At 54.4% G+C, this 24,632-nt stretch overlaps 9 protein-coding genes across 9 annotated transcripts; 4 read left to right on the top strand and 5 right to left on the bottom strand.

Annotated features, from left to right (window-relative positions):
- Positions 1–241: 241 nt before the first annotated feature.
- Positions 242–676, bottom strand: MAA_10809 (Dihydrofolate reductase; the record flags this gene model as incomplete). Its single annotated transcript, XM_011412728.1, has 1 exon — positions 242–676. One exon carries the CDS (start codon positions 674–676, stop codon positions 242–244), a length of 435 nt encoding a protein of 144 aa, XP_011411030.1.
- Positions 677–1,840: 1,164 nt separating this feature from the next.
- On the top strand, positions 1,841–3,752 carry MAA_05859 (fluconazole resistance protein 1; the record flags this gene model as incomplete). Its single annotated transcript, XM_007823857.1, has 3 exons — positions 1,841–2,504; positions 2,634–3,326; positions 3,397–3,752. The coding sequence occupies 3 exons, from the start codon at positions 1,841–1,843 to the stop codon at positions 3,750–3,752; spliced, it is 1,713 nt and encodes a 570-aa protein (XP_007822048.1).
- A 980-nt stretch (positions 3,753–4,732) lies between these two features.
- On the top strand, positions 4,733–6,516 carry MAA_05858 (uncharacterized protein; the record flags this gene model as incomplete). The annotated part of the gene is made up of 2 exons (XM_007823856.2): positions 4,733–4,922; positions 5,000–6,516. 2 exons carry the CDS (start codon positions 4,733–4,735, stop codon positions 6,514–6,516), a joined length of 1,707 nt encoding a protein of 568 aa, XP_007822047.2.
- A 434-nt stretch (positions 6,517–6,950) lies between these two features.
- On the bottom strand, positions 6,951–7,662 carry MAA_05857 (DEHA2G08052p-like protein; the record flags this gene model as incomplete). Its single annotated transcript, XM_007823855.2, has 2 exons — positions 6,951–7,471; positions 7,575–7,662. 2 exons carry the CDS (start codon positions 7,660–7,662, stop codon positions 6,951–6,953), a joined length of 609 nt encoding a protein of 202 aa, XP_007822046.2.
- A 728-nt stretch (positions 7,663–8,390) lies between these two features.
- MAA_05856 (calponin-like actin-binding domain-containing protein) lies at positions 8,391–10,536 on the top strand (the record flags this gene model as incomplete). The annotated part of the gene is made up of 2 exons (XM_007823854.2): positions 8,391–8,557; positions 8,631–10,536. 2 exons carry the CDS (start codon positions 8,391–8,393, stop codon positions 10,534–10,536), a joined length of 2,073 nt encoding a protein of 690 aa, XP_007822045.2.
- A 1,202-nt stretch (positions 10,537–11,738) lies between these two features.
- Positions 11,739–13,400, bottom strand: MAA_05855 (MYND domain protein; the record flags this gene model as incomplete). The annotated part of the gene is made up of 1 exon (XM_007823853.1): positions 11,739–13,400. The coding sequence occupies one exon, from the start codon at positions 13,398–13,400 to the stop codon at positions 11,739–11,741; it is 1,662 nt and encodes a 553-aa protein (XP_007822044.1).
- Positions 13,401–16,820: 3,420 nt separating this feature from the next.
- Positions 16,821–17,606, top strand: MAA_05854 (6-phosphogluconolactonase; the record flags this gene model as incomplete). The annotated part of the gene is made up of 1 exon (XM_007823852.1): positions 16,821–17,606. The coding sequence occupies one exon, from the start codon at positions 16,821–16,823 to the stop codon at positions 17,604–17,606; it is 786 nt and encodes a 261-aa protein (XP_007822043.1).
- Positions 17,607–18,099: 493 nt separating this feature from the next.
- MAA_05853 (uncharacterized protein) lies at positions 18,100–19,584 on the bottom strand (the record flags this gene model as incomplete). Its single annotated transcript, XM_007823851.1, has 1 exon — positions 18,100–19,584. One exon carries the CDS (start codon positions 19,582–19,584, stop codon positions 18,100–18,102), a length of 1,485 nt encoding a protein of 494 aa, XP_007822042.1.
- A 792-nt stretch (positions 19,585–20,376) lies between these two features.
- MAA_05852 (uncharacterized protein) lies at positions 20,377–22,389 on the bottom strand (the record flags this gene model as incomplete). Its single annotated transcript, XM_007823850.1, has 1 exon — positions 20,377–22,389. One exon carries the CDS (start codon positions 22,387–22,389, stop codon positions 20,377–20,379), a length of 2,013 nt encoding a protein of 670 aa, XP_007822041.1.
- Between the last annotated feature and the right edge of the window lie 2,243 nt (positions 22,390–24,632).

The raw sequence follows: 24,632 nt of genomic DNA on the forward strand, positions 1-24,632 counted from the left end.
TATGTATACTGCGTCATACAAGGGAGGAGTATATCTGTAGATGGCATCCCGGATTTGAGAGGGTAACATGTTAATTGTATAGTAGTATTGATACGAGATCGGAGCCGACGAGACAAGGCAGGTCAGATGGTCGACCGACGACGGCGTTTGCTGCTGCACTACGGAGTACTCCATAGAGAGAGTATGTAAGCCGCTTCTCGGCCGGATGTTGGCCACTGGTCAGGCTGTCGCTGGTGTTCGCCTAAGTAAACAACACAAGATTGAGTTGAGCGGGCGTGCGGACCAGACCCCTGCTGGGCTGCTGGGTCCAGGGCGGGCACGTCGGCGGTTGGCTTGCGGCCGCAGATGCGGGTGGCAGGAATGCGGCCGCTCGCGCGCCTTGGAGAGCAAGCAAAGGCCGAAAATGGCGCCGTTGCTGCGGATGTCCTTCCGTCGCCCAGTCGGGGGTTTTCGCAGCGTCGTACAATGTATGTACGTACAACCATACCTGCCAGGGCTCAGACAGCACGGGCTCTTGAAAAAGCCATGTCTGCGCGCCAGAGTTGAGAGCAATTGGCTGCTTTGCGTTGTGAGATGAACCAGATTTGAGGGGCCGTGGCCGTTCTTGCCCAGTGCTCCCAGGACTTGCCCCCTTCAGCAGACGCGAGGGAGCGGAGCCAATTGAACGCACCGCCATTTTGACCTGGCTGGGCCCAGTGGACCGAATCGGACAAGCCCCCAAGCCTCTCCACAATTGGCCATTTGGGATTTTGATGTCTCGATGTGTTGTGTACGGAGTACTTGACATGCAGTGCAGAAATGCCTGGGCTAGCCTGGCATGTAAAGTAAGTACGGAGTAATACGTGCTACTGCTTCGGCACTCCAATGTCCGTCCCATTGCAACGGCCTGTCGACATGGTACGACGCTGGCAGTGCTCAAGTCTTGCATGGCTCCATTGCCCAACTTCTGACTTTCTGACTTTCTTCTCTCCGATGCCCTCGACGACTTGGTGTCTGGCTCGGCTCGCAAACACGCTTGTTCTTTGCTTCGTGCCCAGATAGGTGCTTGGCGGACCATCCTGGCGACATTGTGGCATCATCAACATTCGACTGCCACAGCACAACTACCACCACAACAACCCAACATCGCCCTCGGGCCACGGCACCGTCATTTCCAACCGACATGTCCGTCTTTGAACCCACTGCAGTTGCTACTTGCTGAGATAGTGGAACTGACCCGGATTCTGAACGCCAGAATACTACTACCTAATTCTTACACAACAGTCAACAAGGCCCTGTTTTCCGCTAGGCAAGGCCCCGAGAAGACAGGGTGATATTCTATCCCACCTTTCCATCTGCCCAACCCGCTCTGCCTTGGGCCGTGAAACCAATCTCGGCCGATTCGGTTGAATCACTTGGCTGCTACCGAGTTCATGCCTGGAGTTCGGGTTGCAACCAACAAAGCAATTGTTGTAGCACCATCCGACGACACCCGCTTCCCCTCGCCCATCCAACGATAAGCCCCCCCCTCTCCTTCCCTATCTCTTCAGCCTTTTCTCTTTGGTGCTGTCCAATTTACGACTGTGAAGACTTGCCATCCTGGTCGCCATCTGCCGACCAAATCTCGAGACTCTCGGCGAGACATCACGAAGGGGTCTTGGCTGACCATCACCAACCTGGGCGGGTACGACGACTTGGGCGTAGTGTGCTCACTGTGATTCATTCTCAACCGACGCCCAAGGGGGCCCATCCCTTGTTCCTTACGGGTCTTGGCCTTGTACAAAAATCACCGCGCTCACGAAATCCTGAGATACACAAACGCCTGGGTTAACGCGTAGCCTCGCCAACATAGCCACAAGCTATGGCGGCAGATTCATCATCCTCGTCGTCAGCAACGGCCGCTGACCGGGATGTAGAAGCGCAGCAGGCACAAAGGCCACGAAAACATTCTCATTGGAGTGTTTTGGTCGACCAAGCTGGTGTTGATGACGCCGTTCTCAACCACAAGTATCCTGGCCAGGGTACACATGAGTCGCCGTATCTCGTTGAATTCTTGCCCGTCGACCCGAGAAATCCAATGACATTCTCTAGCCCCTTCAAGTGGACAGTCATGATCGTTGCAGCGGTATCGACTCTGGCGGTTTCGTTTACCAGCTCCGCATACTCGGGCAGCGTTCGCTCCATCAATCAAGAATTTGACGCCTCGACAGAGGTCACCATTCTAGGAGTGTCCATGTTCGTCCTCGGGTTTGCCATTGGGCCTCTGTTCTGGGCACCGTTTTCTGAGCTTTATGGCCGACAGAAGCTCTTTTTCCTGACGTACATGGCCCTGACAGCTTTCAATGCGGCTGCCGCTGGCGCACCAAACATGACAGCCCTCATTGTGTTGCGCTTCATGGCTGGCGCATGGGGATCTTCGCCGCTGACCAACTCTGGCGGCATCATTGCAGACCTGTTCACAGCCAAAGAACGAGGAATCGCCACCAGTATCTTTGCAATTGCCCCCTTTCTCGGTCCGGCCTTAGGTATGTTGTTGTTGCTGGCCTTTCCACTGCTTGCCACTGCTGGTGCAGAGCATTTTATTGCGGCGGGGACATCAACGTCACCAGAAGAAACACAGTCATGCCATGGAAAAAGGACTAATGTATTCATAGGCCCCATTGCTGGCGGATTTCTGGCCGAAGCCGAAGGCTGGAGATGGGTGGAGGGCCTCACAGCTATTTTTACAGGCACACTCTGGATTATCCAGTCACTCGTTGCCCCTGAGACTTACTCCCCAGTATTGTTGCGTAGGCGAGCGGAGGAGTTATCGAAACGGACTGGCAAAGTGTATATATCCAAGGTCGATGCGGCGATGCCTCGCAAAACTCTGTTTGGCCAAATCAAGGTCAACCTCTCGAGACCTTGGATCCTCTTGTTCAAGGAGCCTATTGTATTCCTCACCAGTATTTACATGGCCATCATTTACGGTACGCTGTACCTTTGCTTCGCCGCCTTCCCGATTGTCTTCCAGTCTCCTTATCCCCAAGGCTGGGGTTGGGAACCTGGGGTTGGAGGGCTTTCCTTTGTGGGTATTGCAATTGGCATGATTGCTTCGGCCACCGGCTCGATATTGGACAATGGACGATATGCGCGCATGGCTGCAAAACATGGCGGCGTCGCACCTCCGGAAGCGCGACTTCCCCCAGCCATAGCGGGGAGTGTCCTTCTCCCGGTTGGTCTTTTCTGGTTTTCATGGACCAACGGTACCAATGTTCACTGGGTTGTACCCATTATCGGGTCATCGATTTTTGCTGCCGGCCTTGTTCTCGTTTTCTTGTCACTTCTCAATTATCTGATTGATTCATGTAAGTCACTTGGGCTTGGGAGCAAAAGGAGATTGGTACAAAGGGATGCACGTGCTAACGCATAAACCAGATGTCATATACGCAGCCTCCGTTCTGGCCGCCAGTGCTGTGCTTCGATCACTGTTTGGGTGTATTTTCCCGCTGTTCACAGGAAAGATGTACGAGCATCTCGGTGTTCACTGGGCTAGTTCGATTCCGGCATTTTTAGCGCTTGCCTGCATGCCGTTCCCTTTCTTGTTTTACAAGTATGGCGAGAAGATTCGCCTCAAGTGCAAGTACTCTGCAGAGGCATCTCATATTCTTGAGAAAATACTGGCCAAGCAGCAACCGGCGCAGGAAGACGAAGGGATAACTGAGTGCGAAGAGGGAGGCAGAGAAAAGGGGAACCAAGATACCAAAACAGCGCCGACGACTGAAGTGAAGTAGCTGCCGCCTTTTCTTCTTTTGTTTATTATTTTCTTCTTCTTTTTGATACAGGTAGAGCAGCGTGCGAGGTTATACCCTACTGGATTGTGTGCATTTGTTGCATCATGAGCATAGACCGGAGTTATTGGCTTCAGCCCTTGGACAAAGACCGTGATAAGGCTGATCGGCGGTGCCTTGGCTGATGACTTGTCTGTTCATATTTGGTTCTGATTGTGACTAGGGCAGGCGCCTTGGAGATTCAGCATTCGGTCCTGACGACACGTGGGAGCATATAGCGGAGAAAGTACATGTTCATGCTTTAACGCATGGCTACCTGGCAGGTATCTAGCATAGCGTTGACGAGTAAATTTGTATAATAGCATTCTGTTCATGAGATCATGATGGGGTATTGGCCAGGCGTAAGTGTTGTATCAGGCTTGCTTAGAGATTTAGGATCTGGGTGAAGATGGAAGGAAAATAAAGCGTAATAGCGACTGGCGTGTGCACGCATAAAATAAATACATGTATGCATGGAGTAGGTACAACTCTTGACAAAAAGGCTCAAAGCGTGATCAACAAGGCTTGCTAATGCAGAGTCAAGCGGGCTGTGTGTCTAATACGTAGTGTGCCACTACGCAGTACCTATGTTCTGACTTTATGAACGTACTGGGAGGAGGTAGGCCGCTGTGCGGTACAACAATGGATGAATGATGAATGTTAGAGGGGGGGCGGAAAGCGGCACGCGGCGGCAAGCGGGTACAGACGGGCACGGGTAGTGACAGCACACGGTGTGGGCTCCCACTGTCCAAGTCCCGTTCACTAGCTGTCAAGTCGTCAAGTCCAGTCAGCCCTCCCCACTTGAATCCTTCCATGTCGCGCCTCCTAGGTACGCATCCAGCGCGTCGAGTAAATTTATTGTTATCGCCGCGACCACACCACCACCAGACTTCGTCCGCCAAACACCCTTCAGCCGCCTTGGCGTGCTCAACAACGAGGCTACGATGGCGACGGGGTCGCTTGAAAGCGCAAGCTCGTCTCCATTGTCGTTCTACACGGCGAACGATTCAGAGATTGAAGAATCTACCACTGCGAGCAGCCCCACACAGACCCTGCCTTGTCCATATCGTGATGCTCGCCAGCTCCCGCGGGAGTTGAAGGGTCATTGCCATATATTTTTAGAAGAGCAGCTTTGTACGTAAAGACCTAGCCTGGTGCTGCCTCCTCGTTCACTCCTCCCTTCCCGCCGGGATACATGCTAATATGAGTAGATACATGTGCGATTAATCTGCTGAATAGCACGCTCGGCTCTGGCACATCTAGAAGATCATCTTCTCCTAGAGCAGTCCCTGTACCGCCACCGAGCCATCTGGCATTGCTAAACACCCTCATAATCCACCCTATTCATACAACACGCGCCGAGAAGTCAGAATACCGAGACGTGGCCGCCCTGGCACTCGACTACCTTCGCAACCTGCTGACGGTCGTTGGCCCTGTCAACGCGGGGTTCCGCTCCGCCTTCCAGTTCCACGCATCACCACGATGGACGCGTCGATCAGGCTTCACTAGTCCCAACGCCGACAGCGACATGTCTGATGGAGACTCGGATCGCGATCACGACCGCCTACAGGGGCGCATGGCGAATGAAGGCAGTTTGTGGTCTCGGGGCCAAGATCTCTGGGCCACGGTCGGCTGGGCTTTTAACACGAGTATACTGTATCCGCAAAGGTGGCGTCACTGGCGAGTTTGGCTCGAATTCATGCTGGATGTTCTCGAAACAGACTGGGCCGAGAGACAGCGCCAGGACGAGGCGAACCATGAAGCGAATGGAGGGGAGGGCGCTGCCCCTCTTACTGCACGGAGTGAGTCGATGATGGCAATGTACATGGAGCAGAGCATGGACGGGCACGTGGCCTTGAAACGCATTATCAAGGCTCTTTTTGCGGACGGCGGGAAGTTGTCGTCGTCTACCTTCCCCGAGGTGTTTGAGAAGGAACCGCGTGGCCCAAAGAAGACGACCAGGAAGAGGAAGAGGGAACAAGTTCTTGACCTGGAGAATGGCAAGTTTGGAGACTATTTCGACGACGACTCCATTTCGTCGGGCGTCTCGGAACCACCCACCCCGCAGAAACCCCGAGATGGAAGGAATAGCGACACAATGGGGGTTCTGAGTCCCGGTTTGGTCGAGTCGATCAGCATTCGCCTGAGGTTCTTCAAGATGCTGTCCGCTGCTACGGCTGCTCTCCGCAAACAGCGCGAGCTCGGCAATCTATATGAGGACTATGTGCTCGCGATAAAGAAGCTCCCCCTTCCACTCTACTCGCTCTATGTCGCACAAAGAGAGAACCCGCTTCCGCCTGAAATCCACGTCCCTCTCATACAGGAGCTATTTCGCCTGCTCCTGCCACAAAGTGGCAAGAGTACGGCAAAAGTTGACCCCGAAGGCGACGCAAATGGCATACTTACCCTGCCCATGCTAGAATACTGCTACGTGCCCATGGCAGCAAACACTGTGAGCCTAGAAGACAACGCCAAACTTTCGCTGCTGGTTGAAAATGCGATCCAACTACTCTGGATATCCGATATGATTGAATACACGGACAGTTTCGGGGACGCATGCGGGAGAGGGATACGGGCGAGAGAAGCCAAGGCCAAGAAGAAACGTACGGGGAAGGCGCACGCTGAATCGAGCGATGTTTCTGCCAAGGATGTGCTGACCCGGTCGGGGGAGAGGATTCAAATGCTGGTTCAGGTGCTGAAGGAGACAACTCTTGACTTGTCTGATTGAAGACGTTGTTGCACGTGAGGGCAGGGGATATCCATCTGTGTGTGGCGGTTTCGATGGCATGTCTTATCAAACAATGTGGGGGGGCAATTTGCGTTTCGGGCATTCACGAGGCTCATGACTTTGTAAGAATGGGATAATATCCGGCGTTTTGGAAGGAACAGGGAATTGAAAATGCACATAGAGCGAGTGCTGGGAGGTTGGGACATTGGTATTGTCGATGACGGCATGTCTGGAGTTTTTTGTTCCTTTTTACACTGGTTTCTTGTCAGGCTGCCCTCGTAGGTTACTTACGATGCATGCAGATGTATGTGCTATGTATATTCATCACTCTACCCCGTTTGTTATACAGACTGTACACTATTCATACTCATACACAGGCTCCAGTATCAGCCAGGATATCAAAATACATGTCGTGATTCTCATGGTCAATCTCCTCATTTCTTCTTCGCGACGGCGGCGGCGGCTGGATTCCAGGCCGTCGGTTGCCAAGTTTCACCTGGGCCTTGCGGCCTCGCTTTCGCCCAAGGATCCTCTTTGCCTTCCACACGCCTTTGTCGCGCCGCGTCTTGTTCTGGGCTTTGTTCTTGCTCCCCCGGCGTTTCTTCTCCCTTGGCCCTCTGGGTCTCGGCCGGCCGTGGTATTTGTTCCTGCGGCACAGCAGGTCTGACGTCGTCCATGACGCGCGGCTTGGCCTCCCACCTGGCGTCGGCCTCGGCGGCCAGATGCTTCATCCTCTCTTGCCTCACGACGTCGCCGGCCTGTTCCTCTAGGGACGGCGGATCGCGCCGCGTGTGCCGCAGCCACTGGTGCCAGAGGGGCGACACCTTGACCTGCGAGTAGTGCGTGGATCGGGGGTAGTGCACGATGCGGCGCCAGCGGGAGTCGGACGGCGAGGTGCCGGGCGATGGTTTCGCGAGGCGGAATTCCCAGTATGTGTTGCCCTGTAGGTCGTAGCCTGCGGTTGCGGTTGGCCATGTTTTTAGCTGGGGGGGATCAAGACGGGTGGGCTTTCTCTTGTGCTTGGTGTTTTTTTGGCTCGCAGGATGGGGCTAACTCACCGATGAAGAAGCGCTTTCGCCAGGGCAGGCGCAGAGCTTTCCATTTATACCATGCTTGGGCAATGGGGCCTATCTGCTTAGGCGACATGGTGTAAGGATGGCGTGGGATACGCGAGGCCCTCAACTTACATGGTCAGGCTTGGGGTTGGTGGGAGGTTTTGGCTGACGTCGGAATTTGGGGTTGAGGCTGCGCCACATGCGAGGTGCAGCCACACGGCGGCCCGGACAAGGACGGAGCAGGAGCAGGAGCAGGAGTAGGAGCTGGAGCTGGAGCAGGATTAGCGTATTAGCGGCGGTTATGCGTAATTGTGAGACTAACTGTATCCGGATGGTGTTTTTGCTTCCGACGTTTGGCTCGTTGCTGGGCATACAACTTGTGACAGAGCCCGGCTGGGAATACGCAGAATGCCCTGGTGCCATTCAATGTCTGTTATGCAGCAAGATGCCCCCTTCATTGGCCCTGTAACCTAACAGCATTCCAACGGGGACTGACAGGCGCCGCAGTGGCCCCCCCTGGCATCCCTTGGTTGCGGGCCCCTCGGTGACGACACCAGACATTGCGCAGTACATGTAAGCGTAAGCGTACATAAGCGCATGTAAAGTATGAATGTACTTGCCCAAGTAACCATTGACGCCCTCCCTCCCCCAACTTTCTCCATCGTCAAAGACTCGACGCAACCCTCGATTTTCAAATTACACGAACTGACTCCCTTCCCTCGGCAAGGTTTTGAGCCATTCCACGACTCTCACACGTCCGCTCTCCCGCCCCAGACGAACCACTGCGCCGCGGATTCTTTTCGCGCACGCCAAAACACCATGGCGTCGGTCACGTCGCTGGACAAGGACCTGCGCAAGTTGCGCCTTGATAAATACACTCCCGAGGCCGCCAACGAGGCCCGTTCATGGATAGAGGAGGCCCTTGGCGAGAAGCTGCCATCCCAAGACTTGTTAGAGGGCTTGAAGGATGGCGTTGCCCTCTGCAAGTAGGAGCATACCCCGTGACCTTCTGGCCAAAGTGCTCCAGAGTTTCGGCTGCTGACATGTTATTCTCTTCAGGCTCGTCAACCTTGCAACTCCCCCGCCTGGTATCAAGTTCAAGAAGTCTCCCATGCCCTTCGTCCAGATGGAAAACATATCCCACTTCCTGCGCGCCTGCCAGTCCCCGCCGCTCAACCTGCAGCAGCACGACACCTTTCTCACCGTCGACCTCTACGAGCAAAAGGACCCTGCGCAGGTGCTTCAGTGTCTCGGCGCCTTCAGCAGAGCCGCGCACGACGCCGACCCGGGCCGTTTTCCGGACCCGATAGGTCCCAGAGCCAGGGCAGCCGGCGTCATCAGCCCCCAGATCTCCGGATATGCGTCACCGACGGGACTCCGCGGCCGCGGCACCTCCATCACCAGCAACTCGTCCTCGGCGTACAGCTCCAAGCCAGTGCTCCCCCGTCGGACCGCAGGCGGCGACACGACTCCCACGGGCAGGCGCAGCCCGACCAAGAGCCCGACCATGACAAACCCCCGGTCTCCCGGCCCTGTTAGCAGCTGGAGTAAGCGGGAACACGAGGGCTCCACGGCGCCAGCGTGGAATATCGCTCAGTACGGGTACATGGGCGGTGCTAGTCAGGGCAATCTGGGCATTTCGTTTGGCGGCATGCGTCAGATCACGAGTGCCGGCCCTCACGTGCCCAGCCTGGCCGACAAGGAGCGCAAGCGAAGGGAGGAGACCGAGAGACAGGAAGAGGAGGAGCGCCAGAGACGGGCGCAGCAGGAAGCCGAAGAGGAGGAGGCCCGACGAGAAGAGGAACGCAGGTGGGAGGCAGAGACGCAGAGGCTCCGCGAACAGGAGCGCCGCAAGGCTGCAGAGGAGAAGCGCAGATGGGAGGAACAGGAGCGGCAGTGGAGGCTGACAGAGGAGAAGCGCCGCAAGGAGGAGCAAGAGGCCGAAGCGAAACTGGAGGAAGAGCGAAAACGAGCCCGAGGCCGCGGCGACACCAGACTGCAGGGTCAGTTCCTGAGCCAGTACCAGGCCGAGCAGGCCGAGGCAGATCGCCGCAACAACCGCAGCCAGAAACTCGAGGAGGAGCTGGAACAGGCGCGCCAACGCGAAGCAGAGTACGAACGGGAGCGCCAAACACGAAGCACCAGCAGGCCTGCCGGCGAAATCGTCCCCAACAAGGCCAGCTCCAGGAGCCGGCACCGCGGCACCTCGCCCGCACCGTCCACGCCGTCTGCCGTGGGACCTCAGCGCTCACAAAACCGCTACGAATCATGGACAAAGGACGACGAGCGAGACTACCTGCAAAGCCAATGGTCCGAACACCAGAAGGGCTCTCGAGAATCATCCCTCGAGCCGCGGCGCCAAGAATCCGTCGACGTCGAAGTCCCCCCTCCCCTCACCACAACCCCCCGACCTCTCCCCGAGCCCAACGTCACTCCCAAACCCAAACCCAAACCGCAGTCTACTCAGTCCCCCAACCCCATCAGCAGCAGCAGCCGGCCGCTCCCCGACCCCAAGAAATACGCCGCGCCCGCCTCTGCATCGTCTCAAAACCGAACGGACCGCTTCCTCGCGACCAATACCCCTCCCCCGCAGACGAAACCACACCAGACGTATTCCCGTGAACTAGGCGCCACCGAGGAACGAGACGGCGAGGACCGGCGCCGCGTACAGAGCCAGGCGCAGACCAAGGCAGCTGGATGGGCGTCCAAGTCCCTCCTCGAGCGGGAGATGGAGATGGAGCGCCAGCGCCAGCAGGAGTGGGAGGAGGCGCAGAAGGAGACGGCCAAGGCTGTCCGTTCAGGAGGCGGCGTAGACGGCATCGGGGGCGGCATCGGTGGCAGATGGGATGTAGGACAATGGAGTGGCTACACGGGGGGTGATTCCCAGAACAGGGGTGCCCAGGGCATTGGTTCGGGGAGGAGGCAGATTGTTGGGCCGCGGCCATTGCCTGGCTCTGGGAGGTGATCTCTCTCTCGCTGTCCCTTGTTTTCCTAGCCCAAGGAAAGAAGAAACGCAGACGGGGGGGCAGCTGATGAACAATGACAAAGAGGTCAGACACGTCGACCGTAAAGCCGGCACGTGAATGGGTGCCTGTACACGTTTCTGTTGTAGGAGCCAAAAGATGGTGAGAGGCTTGTCTTGGTGGTTGATACCCTAGCTTCTTAATTCGAGCCTTGTACAATTCGCGTCGGCATTTTGGCCTCCAAAGCCCATGAGAAAGGGTTTCTATTCCAGTGACATGGATGCCTTCAGGCTTGGAAACATAGCATAAACTTCTCCGCGGTAAGGAACCTTCTTTTTTTTCTTCTTCCCTTTTTTTGGTGTGCGGTTATATGTTCATACTCAGGCGCCAAGGTTGGAGACTACAAAGCCGTTCCGAGTTATAATGTGTTTTACACGTGGTTAATTTCATGCCTTGGTCTATACCCCTTTTTACTGTTTGGTTTATACTTGCTTTTTGTCTGCTGTTGAACACGGCCAAAAAAAGAAATGGAATGAAACGAAACGAAAAGTGAGCTTGACCACTTGGGGAACGAAAAATGCATTCATCCTATTGCTCATTACGTGTGAAATGGTATAGATATAGGCAACAATATAATATATAATTTTATATCAGCCCAATCGGGCTTCATGTCAGCGGCTCGACTGCTTGGGCAAATAAGTATTCCGTGGCGGTGATGACTTTATTTCCGTTTGTCTGGTATCTGCTGACAGTAACGATATGGAAACGATAGACTAATGTGCTCCGTTTGGCAGATGAGTTGTTCAACCCAAGTTATTTGTGTTGTTGCAAGTTGCCCTGAAAGTAGTCGCTCACCGACTGTGGACAACCAGAAGCTCCTCGACATGGTAATGGGTTTCTCATCACCGGAATTTACCATTTTGTGATCAGAGTCCACCGATCAATTGAGCGGGGTTACAATATCATTGACAGCTTCCCCCGTCTCTCATCCATGGCCACGTGTGACCGTTAACAAAAAGGCAAGGACCACGGAAATTTCGCTCTGACAACACCCCGACAGCCGCTTGATAAGACTGCGCACAGTTGCTTAAACAGTGCCTGACGTGATCAAATACAGCTGCGTCGAAAAAAAAAAAAACAATGCTGAAATATGAGGGTATCTGCTTCCGCAATCAGCTAAATTAGGTGTATATGCCTTAGGTACCTAAGCTTGTGGTTCAACACCGTTTTGACTAGCTTCGTCTCGACAACGTTTGCACATGCACCAGCCGCCTAGACTGCCACGAGCCCATTCTCGTCGTTGTTGTACTGGCAGCGAAACATCGCAGTAATGGTTCAAAATTTCCTCGCCTTTCTTAATGCCGCCTGGTCGGTCTCCGACGACACGTTCTTTGCGAGCCCACAAGACCATGCGGCCACCCCAATCCCATGTTACATTGGGATCACAGTCGTGATTGGCAAGACACCAGTAAGGGTGAACAGCTGCCACGTCGGGTCTACCATCTCGAGGATTCTTGCGCGCCGATGCTGTCCCGCGAAATTTTGCGTATAGAGTGTTTAATATCCACAAGTCGTACTGCGGGAGAGATGTGTATATATCGACATCCATCTTCTCAAGGATATGAAGTGGCGTCTCAATATTATATTTGAAAGAGAATGGCAATGTCCACTCTGGAGGCGGCCCAGCATTGGGCGATATGTCGATGTCATTGGTGGCCGTTGGCACGAAATCGCCCCAGATGAATCGAACTTCCCGCACATCGAGAGGATGGACTTCCTGGTGTGAAGCCAGTGCCAACACTCGAGACAGTAAAAGAAGATACAAGGTCTCGTCTGCCTCGGAAGCTTCCGGGTCTTTGGCAATGGCATCGACATCCTTTTCGCATACCGCAGGGTGGTAGCGTTCCTGGGCCACATCGTGGCAGAATTGACTGCAGAAGACAGTGTCATAGCACTCGTCGCAGTTTACAGCCTCGTTATTACTGCCAAGAGGTGGAAGGTCGGAACTACAAGCGTCGCATACGGGGTCCTTTAACCGGTTGTTGGCAGTCAACAGGGAGTATTCACGCAGCACATCCTCCCCAGGCTCTATGTCTTCAACAGCAAAGACGCCGAGTTGTTTGCAAGTAGGAATAATGTCGTAATGGTCCGTGTTACTTGCCCCTTCCAACAAAACTGGTAAAGTGGCGACCTGCACTGCACATTTGGGCGCCATGGTCTTCAGATCTGCATTTAGCGCCTTCAACGAGTCTTCTGCGAAACGATCTGGCTCATGGTCATTCCACGGATAGACCTCCCGGCGAACCAGGCCATAGTCAGGCAAGTCGTTTGTATCAAAATCGTCGCGGCGTAGTCGACGTCGAGCTACAGTCGTGATGTGGGTTTGCGCATTGAGAAGTTCCTTGTTCTCAGGGGCAAGCTTCAAGCCGCGCTGACAGAAGTTGGAGGCACTCTTCAAGCAGCCGCAGAGGAGCAGACTCAGTGCCAGGATCTGGTAGGCTCGAATCGAAGCGAGGCCAGCAAGTCGACGGGCAGCCTCTTCGCCACCACCTAGGCTTTCGATGACAGCAGGGGACCACTCTTCGGGAAGGTCCCCGAAGGCCATAACCTCTGGAATTGGAACACCTGTGTGCATCAACAGGCTCTCCATGGCCTTTTCGTGGTATTCAAAACCCTCATTGCAGACCTCATCGGTTAACAACAAAGCTTTGTAGGCATCACCAGCAGCAAGGTCCGGGTAACCCAAGTCAGAGTGAACGACGGCGCGTTGCAGGTAGAGTATTAAGTCATAGGGCAAACCATTGAGGCCTTCTGTCAGTTGAAGTCGCCGATCAAGCAACTGCTCTCGGAGGTCAACGTCGTCCATGTTGTTCAATGCTATCCTTCGTTCGAGACATGAAATGTGCCGTTGGGCCCGCACAGTCAAGGCTCTTGGTGACCGGGGCAGCTGCTCAGAAGGGATGTTCCCCCAGAACTGTGATAGGTTTGTTTTTCAAGAGTTTTGCAACACACTCGGAGCTGTGTCGTAGGGTAGTTCCTTGGTCTTCGGGTTGGTTAGATATCGAAGGCAAGCTCCAGAGGATTGGTGGTGGTCTGTTTATAGCACAGCCATGCAGCACGAAGTCAAGGGCGTACTTGAGATATAGGCACAAGCGAGGGAGGGAAGGAGGAGTTGTAGGCTTGCCTTAATAGCAAAGCGCCTCGGGCTATGCGGCAAGGTCAGCATGACGGATCAAAACAGTTGAGAGGGGAACGGCACGATGACGGGTGTATCAGCTCCACGTACGAGGTTTATGAGCCGCAAATGTCTTGAAGCACTCCTGGTGAGTTATAGACTGCAAGTGTGAGATTACGGAGTATACGAGAGAAGGATCGAGAAGAAGGTGGGAAAGAATGAAAAGAAGGGATTGGCCCTGGGCAAGGTGGTTCAGTGGCACCAGATTCAGATTTGGGGCAAACTACCAATCTGGCTCCGGATGGACCACCAGATGGACCAGATGGACCCAGGGTCGGGGGCATCGAGCAACTTTGAAGTGTGTTGTATGTACATACCCCTCTGTTCAGGGTCCCAGGGAACAGGATAAATTCAGGGTCCATAAGACTTTTGTAATACCTTTTTTTTTTTTTTCATAATTTGTTCAGCACCAACCGTTCCCGATGCAAGCGTGTGACAGCCACTCGTGGAGATCAGTGACCTTTGACAGGCCAGAAGTTATCGTGGGCATTGGGGCCCAGACAAGGGCCCAGAGACAAGGCGGTTCGAGAAAAGACAGCCGCCTGGGACCGTCGGGCGGAGATTCTGACTGCCTGTCCTGCTGTTGTCCGTCTTGTAATACGGAGTCAGCGTAGGCATAGGCGTAGGCATATAATAAGCGTGTGCGTGCTGGCGTTGCTTACGTGTGTGTGTGTGTGTGTGTAGGAGGAAAACGAGGCATGGAACTTGCATGGCTCGTGAAATGTGGCGCAGGCCATCCATGTCAGCCCTGAGCAGAACCCTGGTACTCGAATTTGGTTGGATGCGGCCAGTTCGCACTAGTGGGCTCGGGTGGCTCAAGCCAGGTGTTGGACACGCCAATACTATTAAAACTTGGTCTTGATGTTTAACGAAAATTCTTCTCCCTATCTTCCAGATGTCGGCTTAGGCAATGTAGGTAGCTATGGAAAAGGCGGTTTCAATATATCAATTGATGCGAACATGAATGCTGCGAATTGGCCTCTGATGATGGGCGACTGCTACAGTGCGAGTGCCTGACTGGAATCAAACACCAGACGGAAGGTACTACTCACTGGAGGACTTGCCGTTTTAGCACCTCCAGCGAGCTCAGGGAGCACTTGAGCGCTTGAGCGGAGTGTGTGGCCCAGAGACGGTGGGACAATGGAGCAAATGCATTGGACCGTTAAGTACCAGTTGACAACATTGAGTCTGGTCTACAGGTACACCAGTAATAAACACAGGAGCTCATAACATTTCTCTCATCCCGGAAATCCCCATGAAGACTAACACTAGCCACAACCATCGGAGCATGTTATACCGACATGTCAAATAAAGGAATAGCCAACGCTCAAATCCACTATCCATGACAACCCATTGGATAAAAGTGGGCGGTGGTTGGGTAACAAGTTACAACAAGCAGGTGCACCTCAGCTCAAGCGCTCCTGCACCTGCATGCAATATTTGCCACCATCACCAGATCCGCACTTGAGTGCAAACAAGGCCCTCTCGTTCGCGAAGCAGTCTGGCCAACTGGTGCAAGACACCAATGGGGTGGAGACGTGCAAATTGTAACCTATGCTGCCCGGCAAGCGTGAAATCCCACAACACCCCGCGGTTAACCGGCGGTGCACCACCTGCCTCCAGGTCGTGATATGTGATATCCTCTATCAAACCATCCAACACACCGCACTGGAGACGTCGGTCAAATGTATTTGGCATGACGCCAACGTCAAATGAGGGGCGGGGCACAGAGACACTGGTTGCATTGCACCACTCATGGACTCGATCCTTCAAAATTACCCCGCCTTCTCACATGCTTTCAATGTGAGTGAGTGAGCGTGTGCGTGTACGTGTGTGTATGTGCGTGTGTGTTGCAGACATATATTGAGACAACAACTGCTTCAAGTCAATTCGTCGCCAATTATTTGCCCAACGGCAACTCGGCGTGCATTCGGTGCAGAGAGCTTACCAGCACTTGCTCTGTACAGCCGAAGAAAATCGGCACCCGCACGCAAGGAAATGCAACATCCTTCATCCTAAAACTTCGACCACGGCCATGGCTTCGACGATTGACTGCCAGTATCAATGACGTGACATGAGTACGAGTTCATATACTGTATACAATCCCAATCGTGGGGGGCTGGTTCAACCTGCATGTCGTCAAACTTGGCAGATATCACCGATTCGACAAGAGGCAGCAGTGGTTTGGTCAAAACGCACTTAAAAATAACCTCTAATATACTATTGTATGTACGTACTGAGGCATGCAAGATGCCAAACTAGTACCTAGGGTAGGAACGCACAAGGTTACTTCAAGCAACACTCAAGGTCGCATGGTCCTCTCGGATGCTCCCGACGTTGCGTTGTACTCACTCCTTTGATTGGAGCTGGGCCAAGTTCATACACTCAGTCAGTCGGTCGGTCGGTCAGTACTCGGTCCTTGCATCATCGCAAATGCAAGTCATATCGTCTCGCTGCCAATGTTCTGTACATGAGACCATGATACATGACACCGTGATATCGTGATACGGAGTAAACCCTACCGAGTATTATGGAGTCGTCTTCCATCTTATCAGAGCCGGGTTCTTGTGGAACCAGCCATTTCTCCCATGTCTTCACCAGCGACCAGTAAGACCTTCAAGCCGCACATCTGCTCAACCAAAACCGTCGACCCCGCCATCAAGCGTCAAGCTTCAAGCCTGGCCACTTCTAAAGTTGACTTGAGCGTCAAGCAGCTCGCATCTTCACGTTCTTCATTGCGACGTCCCCTCACCTCTCGCCACCATTCCTTCCTCCGCCGCCACAGATCTGTCACCTGGATCCGTTTCTGGGAGCAGCTGTTGCCCTCTTTTTTTTGGGCCAAACGACCTTACGTCATCCTTGGAGCATCGAGTTCGAGTCAAAGAGCTACTCCAACTGCCACACGGCCCATCTCTACCGCCGCCACAGCCGAAGCAGAGAAATTGCATCATCGTCTGCATCGCATCCTTGTGAAATCCAACTCTACCACAAGCGACCTTTTTCCTATTTTCCAGACGCGGGACAATCATTCGCATTTCCGTTCCCGCCACCATGCCCAAGACGCAGCCCAACCTCTATGCCTTTGGCAACATCGCCTCGCTCGCAACAGCCCTCCGCGGCTACGTTGTACAGAGTCAAAATGCGGGCTTCTCACGTCACGATTCGTTCAAAGTGGCCATCTCAGGAGGCTCCTTGCCCAAGACCCTTGCGCAGGCTCTTCTCGCCCCGTCGAGTGGCCCCGAAGATGTGATTGACTTTACCAAGTGGGAGATATTCTTTGCCGACGAGCGTGCTGTGCCTCTGGACCACGCCGACTCCAACTACGGCCTCTTGAAGTCTGAGCTCCTCGAAAAGATTCCTGCCGACCAGCAACCTACCGTTCATCCCATAGACACCACCTATCTCAACGATACCCAAGAACTTGCCGACCAGTACGAAAAGACTCTAGTCAGCAGCTTTGCAAGCCGCGACTCTGTTCGCCTCCCCATCTTCGACCTCGTCCTCCTAGGCTGCGGCCCCGATGGCCATACCTGCTCCCTATTCCCTGGCCACCCTCTCCTTCGCGAGACCGATGCCTGGGTCGCCCCCATCGAAGATTCTCCCAAGCCCCCTCCCAAGAGAATCACTCTCACTCTGCCCGTTGTCACCCACGCCGTTCGCGTAGCATTTGTCGCTACAGGCGGTGGAAAGAAGGATATCATGAAAGAAATCTTTGACTCCCTCGAGCCCACTCTGCCTTGCTCATTGGTCAACGAGGCCTCTGGCGACAGATGCAGCTGGTTTGTAGACGAGCCTGCTGTTGAGGGTGTTGGTTTCCCCAGAAAGGCGTTCCTGTAGTGGGGGATGGTTCAGAGGAGATCGCATATGAAGATGCTTGGCTGCGCGAATGGAGACTTGGGATACGTACGCTTATGAGCAAGACGATTTTGAAAAGAAAACACGAGAAAATGCGCACTACGCACTAAGCCTTATTGGTCATTCATACAGACGAGTGCGATGATATTACGCCGCCCTGACTATAGCAGTAGGATTTAGAATGTTGGCCCTCTCGCTCAATCTGCCCCTTTGGAGTCGTTTGATTCGAGTCATCTTTTGACAGGGCCTGGAGTGGACCGGGAGATGTGCGAAACGTCTCATCTGCTCCAGGTTACTTGTTTGCTGCATAGCTACGTTAGAGCAGTCTTTGATAAGTTATGAAAGAAAATTTCGTCTGTTTTTCCCCCATCAGTTCTCGCCTTCTATTGCCGATGACTCATTATTAGAAAGACATGGCAGAGTTATACAAATACCCTGTACCAACGGGGTCGCTTCGTCGTCAAAAAGTCTCATGTCAAATCACTCGCCATACAGCTCCAGCCCTCGGGGTATCAATGTCATCATCGCCCTCCCTATTCACCCTCTCAATCCACTCATCCTCCCTGGCTAGTGCCTGCTGCTCAATCTCCTCCATGGCATGCAACTCGGTCAGCATATCGTGCACGAGATTCCCTGCCCCAGCGAGCATCCTCCCCAAACTGGACGCCTCGGCCGTAGCTACGCCCTCCTGTGTCGGCAAATCATCAATCTCGGCGAGGCGGACCCTCCAAGTCTCCAAGCGTCTAGTCAGGCCGGCACATTCTTCTCTCCAAGTAGCATCCAGCTCTCCAATGAACAACGAGTCATGGCCGTGGACCAGCATCCTCCCAATATCGTGTCTCGCCTCCTCGGCGTCACACATGTGGTCGGCCCAGCGTTCAAACCGCTTCACCACCCTCGCGTACCGACCCGCAGGCTCACTGAGCGTCCACAGCCCGGTCAAGATCTCATCCAACGACTGGATCTTGTCTTCTATCCCGTACCTGCCGCCGCGTGCCCAGCGCCTCAAAGCGAGGATGTTGTCGCTTTCCGCGGCGAACCGCTCCCTCTCGGACACGCGTCCGCTTTCTCGGCCGAGCTCCTCGAAGCGCGCCCCGAGTTTCGCCTCGGCGCTGGCGTGCCACAGCGCCTGGACTGCCCCCGCGTCCCGGTGGAGGAGATGCAGCTGCAGAAGTTCGGCCTGTAGCCTGCTTGTTTCGGCCGACGCGGCGATATTGGCTGGCAGCTTCGACGGCGAGGGCGGGGCGATGATGGCCGAGGTCAGCGGCTTCGGGGCCTGCGACTTTGCCGGCGAGTAGTGCTGCTGCAGCGTTGAGAAGGCGGGCCGCAGCCGCGGCTGGGCTTGTGCCTTTGCTGCCGCGGCCGGCGGCGCGACGCTTGGCTTCGCGGGCGTAGATGGGCCCTTGTTATCCACGGACATGGATACATGTCGACCGTGGCCGCCTCTGGCTGCCGTCGTCTGGCTGCCGCCGATGCTGCTGCTGCCAACGCGGCCGCTCGACGGCGGCGGCAACGACGTGGCAGGTGTTAGGCTCGTCGCCGTGCTCTTGGCGCGAACATGCGTCGGTGGGCGCCGAGCAGGTTCTGCGCTCCCGCTGCCTGCGGACGTAGGTCGGGTCCTGGCCGCTGCTCTGTTCGCGCCGCTGGCCGGGGGGTAGCGAGACGTCTCCTTCTTGGCCGTTTCTTGCGCAGAGGCTCCATTTGCCCTTGTGGATAGCGAGTTTGAGCGTGCTAGTGAGGTCGGGGCGGGTCTGCTGCTTCGCGACGACGCGGCTGTGATGGTGTTTGTTGCGGATGAGCCTGGTAGGGTGGTGGTTGGAGGTCGTGCGAATGGCTTCAATGGTAGCCGGCTGGGGGAGCCGCTTCGTGTTGCATCTGTGGCGGTAGGTCTGACCGGCTTTTCTGCGGGAGGTGGTATCGTTGGTTTACGCAAGGAGCGAGTCCTTTGCAGAGAGGACATGGCCGCCGGTTTGTATTGATAATGGCAGCTTCATGTCAGGGGCAGCCGTATATGTCAAGTACCGATTGATAGTAGTAGTACTCGGTGATTAGCTCGAGTCTGGTCTGGTCTGGTGCTTTGTTAAGGTCTGGTTGTAGCGCTGGCTGCCCCAGTTATTATACGGCTGTCGGGACCCACTCAGTTCCCAAAGGATTGACAATTGTAAACATTAAATACATACATATGCCTAATGTAATATATTATGCAAGTCTCATTTGTTGAAGTTCCAGAACTTGTCCTTTACACACGACATTAACGAGTTTCACTAGGCTCTTGGCATACTCTTGACATGAATATTCGGTCAATTCTTTATGACGAACCAAACCCAGGGGTGAATCTTCGCCTACGAAGCCGCCCTTGAATTTTTGTTTAAAAAAAAGACAATCAGCGAACCCCCTTGGTGGTGACCTCCGATATTACTCCGTCCCCTATTTATATGATGCCAAGAAAAACCAACCAAGCCTTTTGATCCTCAAGGCTGTCCAAAATGCAGGTATCTCCAACGTAAAAGTCAAACGTAATTTGTTGCAGAAGATCTTCGTCTCTAAAATCCAGCCATTGACAGCTTCCCATTCTACATACATGATGACATAACCGTAACGAGATCTTCGAGAGGTCGTGAGCTGGGCTGGACACTCCCGCCGTGAGCCAACCAGACTAATAGAAAAATGCGAATGCTTTACTAGTACAAAGAAAGGCGTGCAGAAAACAATGTTAAATTCGGGCAACCAGTACCCTCATTGCCGTGCGTTCCTATGCAGGGAGCTCGATGCCAAGGGCAGATCCAGGCGGCGACGCTGACGATAAGCTAACAGGCGTGTCTGCTCGAAGCTGGTCTACCAACCTTCTAAGCACCTTTTGATGCCCGTTCAGTCCCTGCAGACATGTCTCACAGATGCGCAGGTGACAGAAGGTGCATACCCAACGGTCCTCTGTATCAGCTTTGTCACACGTCTGACAAGTGAGCGGATAATTTCGGTTCGACCGGCGATTCATGGTTCGATGCTTCTGGAAACAGTTGTAATGTGTCTGGTTGAGGGGCCTCGAAGAAATTACCGCGCCCGGCTGCAGAGGCTTATCCGTTTGGATAGGGAAGTATGCTGCTCTGGGGTCTGGCTCTCGCACGACCTTCATTTCTGGGTAGAGAGTCCCATCACGTCCTCGGTACATCGGTCCGTGGGTATCTGAAGTGACAATCCTTGGGTCGAACAAGCCGGTGGCCGTCGCAGGCCTACTAGGTTCTTCGGCACTGGCGCCTACAACATTTTGACCAGATGACGTACGGCTGAATGCTGAATCCGACGAAATACTGATGCCACGGTTGCTGTCATTCATAGTCAGGGAATGCGTCTTGGCAGGGGGGCTGCTCCGTTTCATTTCTAGAAGATTTGTACTGAGGCGAAGGTCCGGTGCGGCTTGGGGCAGCCTGCTCGCAGATGTTGAAGCAATGGGAGGAACAGAAACAAGGCTCGGCGCGACTGGTTCCGATTTCGACAGTGCAGTCGGTTGTGGAGGTGGCGATTTGGATGCAGTAGACAAGGCTCCTTCCTTTGGCGATCCGGTTGCTGAGACGGGAGAGGCAGGCTTGGCGATAGTGTCAGCCTGAGAAGACGGAGGACTGGCATCTCCCTTTCGGTATTCCGGTGTGGGTGGCCGCTTGCTATCGCGGCGAACAGGCAAGTCCTTGCGATCCACCGGGGTACGGGATTTCTGGGCTTTTCCCACCTTGTCCTGCAGCTTCGAGCCGATGCTCCCCATCTGCGTTTCTGTTTCTTGACCCTTGTCCTGAGACACTGGCTTGACGTTATGACGGGGCAAGCCGAGGGCTGGAGGAGGCGGTATTGCGTCTTGTTTCGGCTCCTCTGTGGGCTTGGATTCAGAACCTATGTTGGCATAGGCCAGAAGCACAGCGGTTTCAATGGACTGAATTGTCGAGGTCGAGGCAGTCGAACCGTGGCTATGGCTTAGTTTTAGATCGGAGAGCTCTTTGTTCTTCTCGGCGGTCTGTGGTCGACGCTTCCAAATTTCAGGCCGAGGAACTGAGGATTTTTCAGATAGCGGTGCAACGGGCAGCAGTTTCGGAGAAGACGAACTGGGATGAGATGAATCGTCCTTTCGAGGCGGCGCAGGGCGGCTCTGGGCCTTGTGTTCCAAACCTTGCTCGCTTTTCACTGCAGGCACCTGTGCTTGTGAGTAAGTGTGGCTGCCAGCTGATGGTCCGTCTTTGCCCAGCGACGGGCTGAGGTGAGAGTCATGGAGGCTGTTGACTGTGCTTGCTGTCGTGTAAGTGCTACCAGACATGGGGGCATCGGGTTCTCGAGAATACGCGGACAATAGACTGGATAGTGAATCTGTGGGCGAGGACTCGGGAGGAACAATAAGAACAGGCTGTGCTTGTGGTTCCGGCGCTCTGGCAACTGCTTCTCTGGGCATCGCCATGGAGCCGCCCGTAGGCGGAATCGAGAGAGGCGGTGAATTGATGTTGGACGCGCCAGACGGTGGTGCAGCGGGTTTCGATGCCGATGAGCCAACAGGTTTTCTGGGTATGCTTTTGCCACCCTTGGTGTTGTCGTTTGCACGGGACGATTTCCGCGGGGGGAGAGGGAACTGAAATTCAGATACGTCTTTTGGAAGCGGGAGCGGTGGAAGGTCAGCGACACCTTGACTGTCGGCAACAGGGACGGACGGTAACGCTTTTGAATATCGCGATCGCCCACCTGTTCCCCCAACAGGTGGCGACTGGGCAGCCTCTTGTAGGCTCAGCATGTTTATACGTTTATCGAGTGCCTCGGGGGCGCGGCGATTTGGGCTTGGGCGTGTGGTGTCTACCCAGAAATGACTCTCCACCGGTCAGGCGTTGCGACGTTGCGACGAAACAACGGGAGTCGTAACGGCGCAAAGTACGCCAACGGCCCAATGCTCAGTCCTGTGCGATCAGCGGCAAGATTGAAACAAGGAGCCTCGAGCTTCTTGGTATATCGAGGAAGACACGGCATCCAAATCGTACCAAAGAGGGTTGAAGGGCTGGGGTGAAGGACGAGCGTTGGATGGGACGAACAGAAGGAATTACGGACTAATCGTCCTGCATCGACATCAGGTAAGAGCCCAAGGACCGACCTGTTTTAGATATCCATGGACCCTGGTCGACTAGCACCAGGCCGGTTTTTTTTTTTTTTTTGCTTGTCACCCACACGACTGGACATGCGCGATGAGGAGCGGGCATGGATATGTCGATATGTATGTACGTCGACGGCGCCGGCCCCTTCGGAGCCTTCGGCCCTGAAATCAGCAAATGCATAACGATGGATTCGTATGCAGGCTTCAATGGGAGGGAGGCCCGGTCAAGCTGGGGTCTGGTCGGCTCAATGACGAAAAGGCGCTTCTGGGGTTGGGGCCCGTAGCCGGGATCAATGAGCCCGCAGCATTTCATGCAGATGTCCTGCTTGGCTGTCCCTGTGGCCCTCAGACAGTACGGAGTACTCCGTAGTACTGGTCGTAATTACCGAGCACTTGAGCCTTGCACTGGCATGCACCGTGACCTGGACTCAGCTGGGTTGAACATAGACCCCTGAGCCGAATCGAGTCGTGAGACAGCCACCGCGCCACCGCGCCACTGAACACGCACCAAGTGCGGCCCCTCAGCCACGTCGTCGATCGGAGCAGTAGTGCATTCTCCGCGCAGTGCATCGAGGATTGCATTATATCCTCGTATTGCACCCGGAATCCGTGTTGTGGTACGGTCTCCGCACCTCGGCATGATGAATATGATGACAATAATGCTAATAATACTGTTGTTATTAGTTTTGTAAATTGATTCGGGACTGGAGGAGGGAGGGGTCATGTCTGTTGCAAAACACGGAGTGCGGAGGGGTGCGCATTTGTCGGGTGCACTTGCCAGAGCCCGCCCGTCATCCGTACATGTACATATGTACCTTTCTAGTCAGGGCACAATGCACGCAAAATGAGCAGGGGCAACGGTGCCCCAGCAGAAACTTACCAGACAACATTGAACACACACCAACGACCAGACTGCCAGTCTCACATACATAATGGCATGAGGAACTATCTAGATTACCCTCCATGTTGCGGTAATTATCCAACCTTTCATTTCATCACGGCCTGCACAATGACTCGCCGTTATTGGTCCCCTCCCGTCGTCGGTCTAGTCGGATGGCGCCCATCAATCATGAATGCGTCGCAACCTTTGTCCTCTTCGCCATCACCAGCCAAGTATCCTTTGACTGCTGATTGATGCTCGCCAAGGGTGTGCTGGCTATGTACTCCGTATGCAACCAATTCAATAGGGGCAACGTCTGTGCCCTGGTGCGGCTGGGGCGGCTGGGAGCCGCAACAAGCCCCTATCCTATCATGCTCCTCGAGGGACACCCGACATCATGGAGCTTCTGAGTTCTCAGAGACATGGAACAAAGGCACCAATTGGTAGTACTAGTACTACAATGTGGTGGGTGTACATACGGAGCGCCGAGGACGCAGTGGCATAATCTTCAAGCACGGGGATTGTGGTCTGAACCACCCTCACATCCGTCTCAGGTCTCACCTCCCCCAACCAAGCGCGATCCTCCCGTGCGCCGCTCGTACAAACACGCCATGGCATTGGCATACCGAGACACGTCCCCTCGTCTTGACGCCCAGGAATGGTCTGGCCTCGAGCTACCAAGTACGGAGTACTAGCTGGCCCTGTCTTCACCTGCATCTGAAAACCAACATGAACATCGCATGGGCAGACCGTGCCTTGAAAATCTGACGCAACAGCACCAGCGAAAACTAACAAAGTCTTGTCATCTGATTATAGCCCTTTTTTGCCGCATTTCTACACATTCATCAAAGTTTTCTCAGTCGAATTACGTGTGCGCAGGATCTGCGCATGGGAAAGGCCAACCCTTCTTCAAGCAAGGGCACTGAGGCCAGACCAGGCCGCAACTCCTAATTACACAATAGAAAGGGAGGTGCTGTACGGTAATAGACAACGGCAACATAATGCAGCTGTC

This window comes from Metarhizium robertsii (assembly GCF_000187425.2).
Source record: "Metarhizium robertsii ARSEF 23 chromosome Unknown MAA_Scf_2, whole genome shotgun sequence".
Classification (NCBI taxonomy): Eukaryota; Fungi; Ascomycota; class Sordariomycetes; order Hypocreales; family Clavicipitaceae; genus Metarhizium; species Metarhizium robertsii.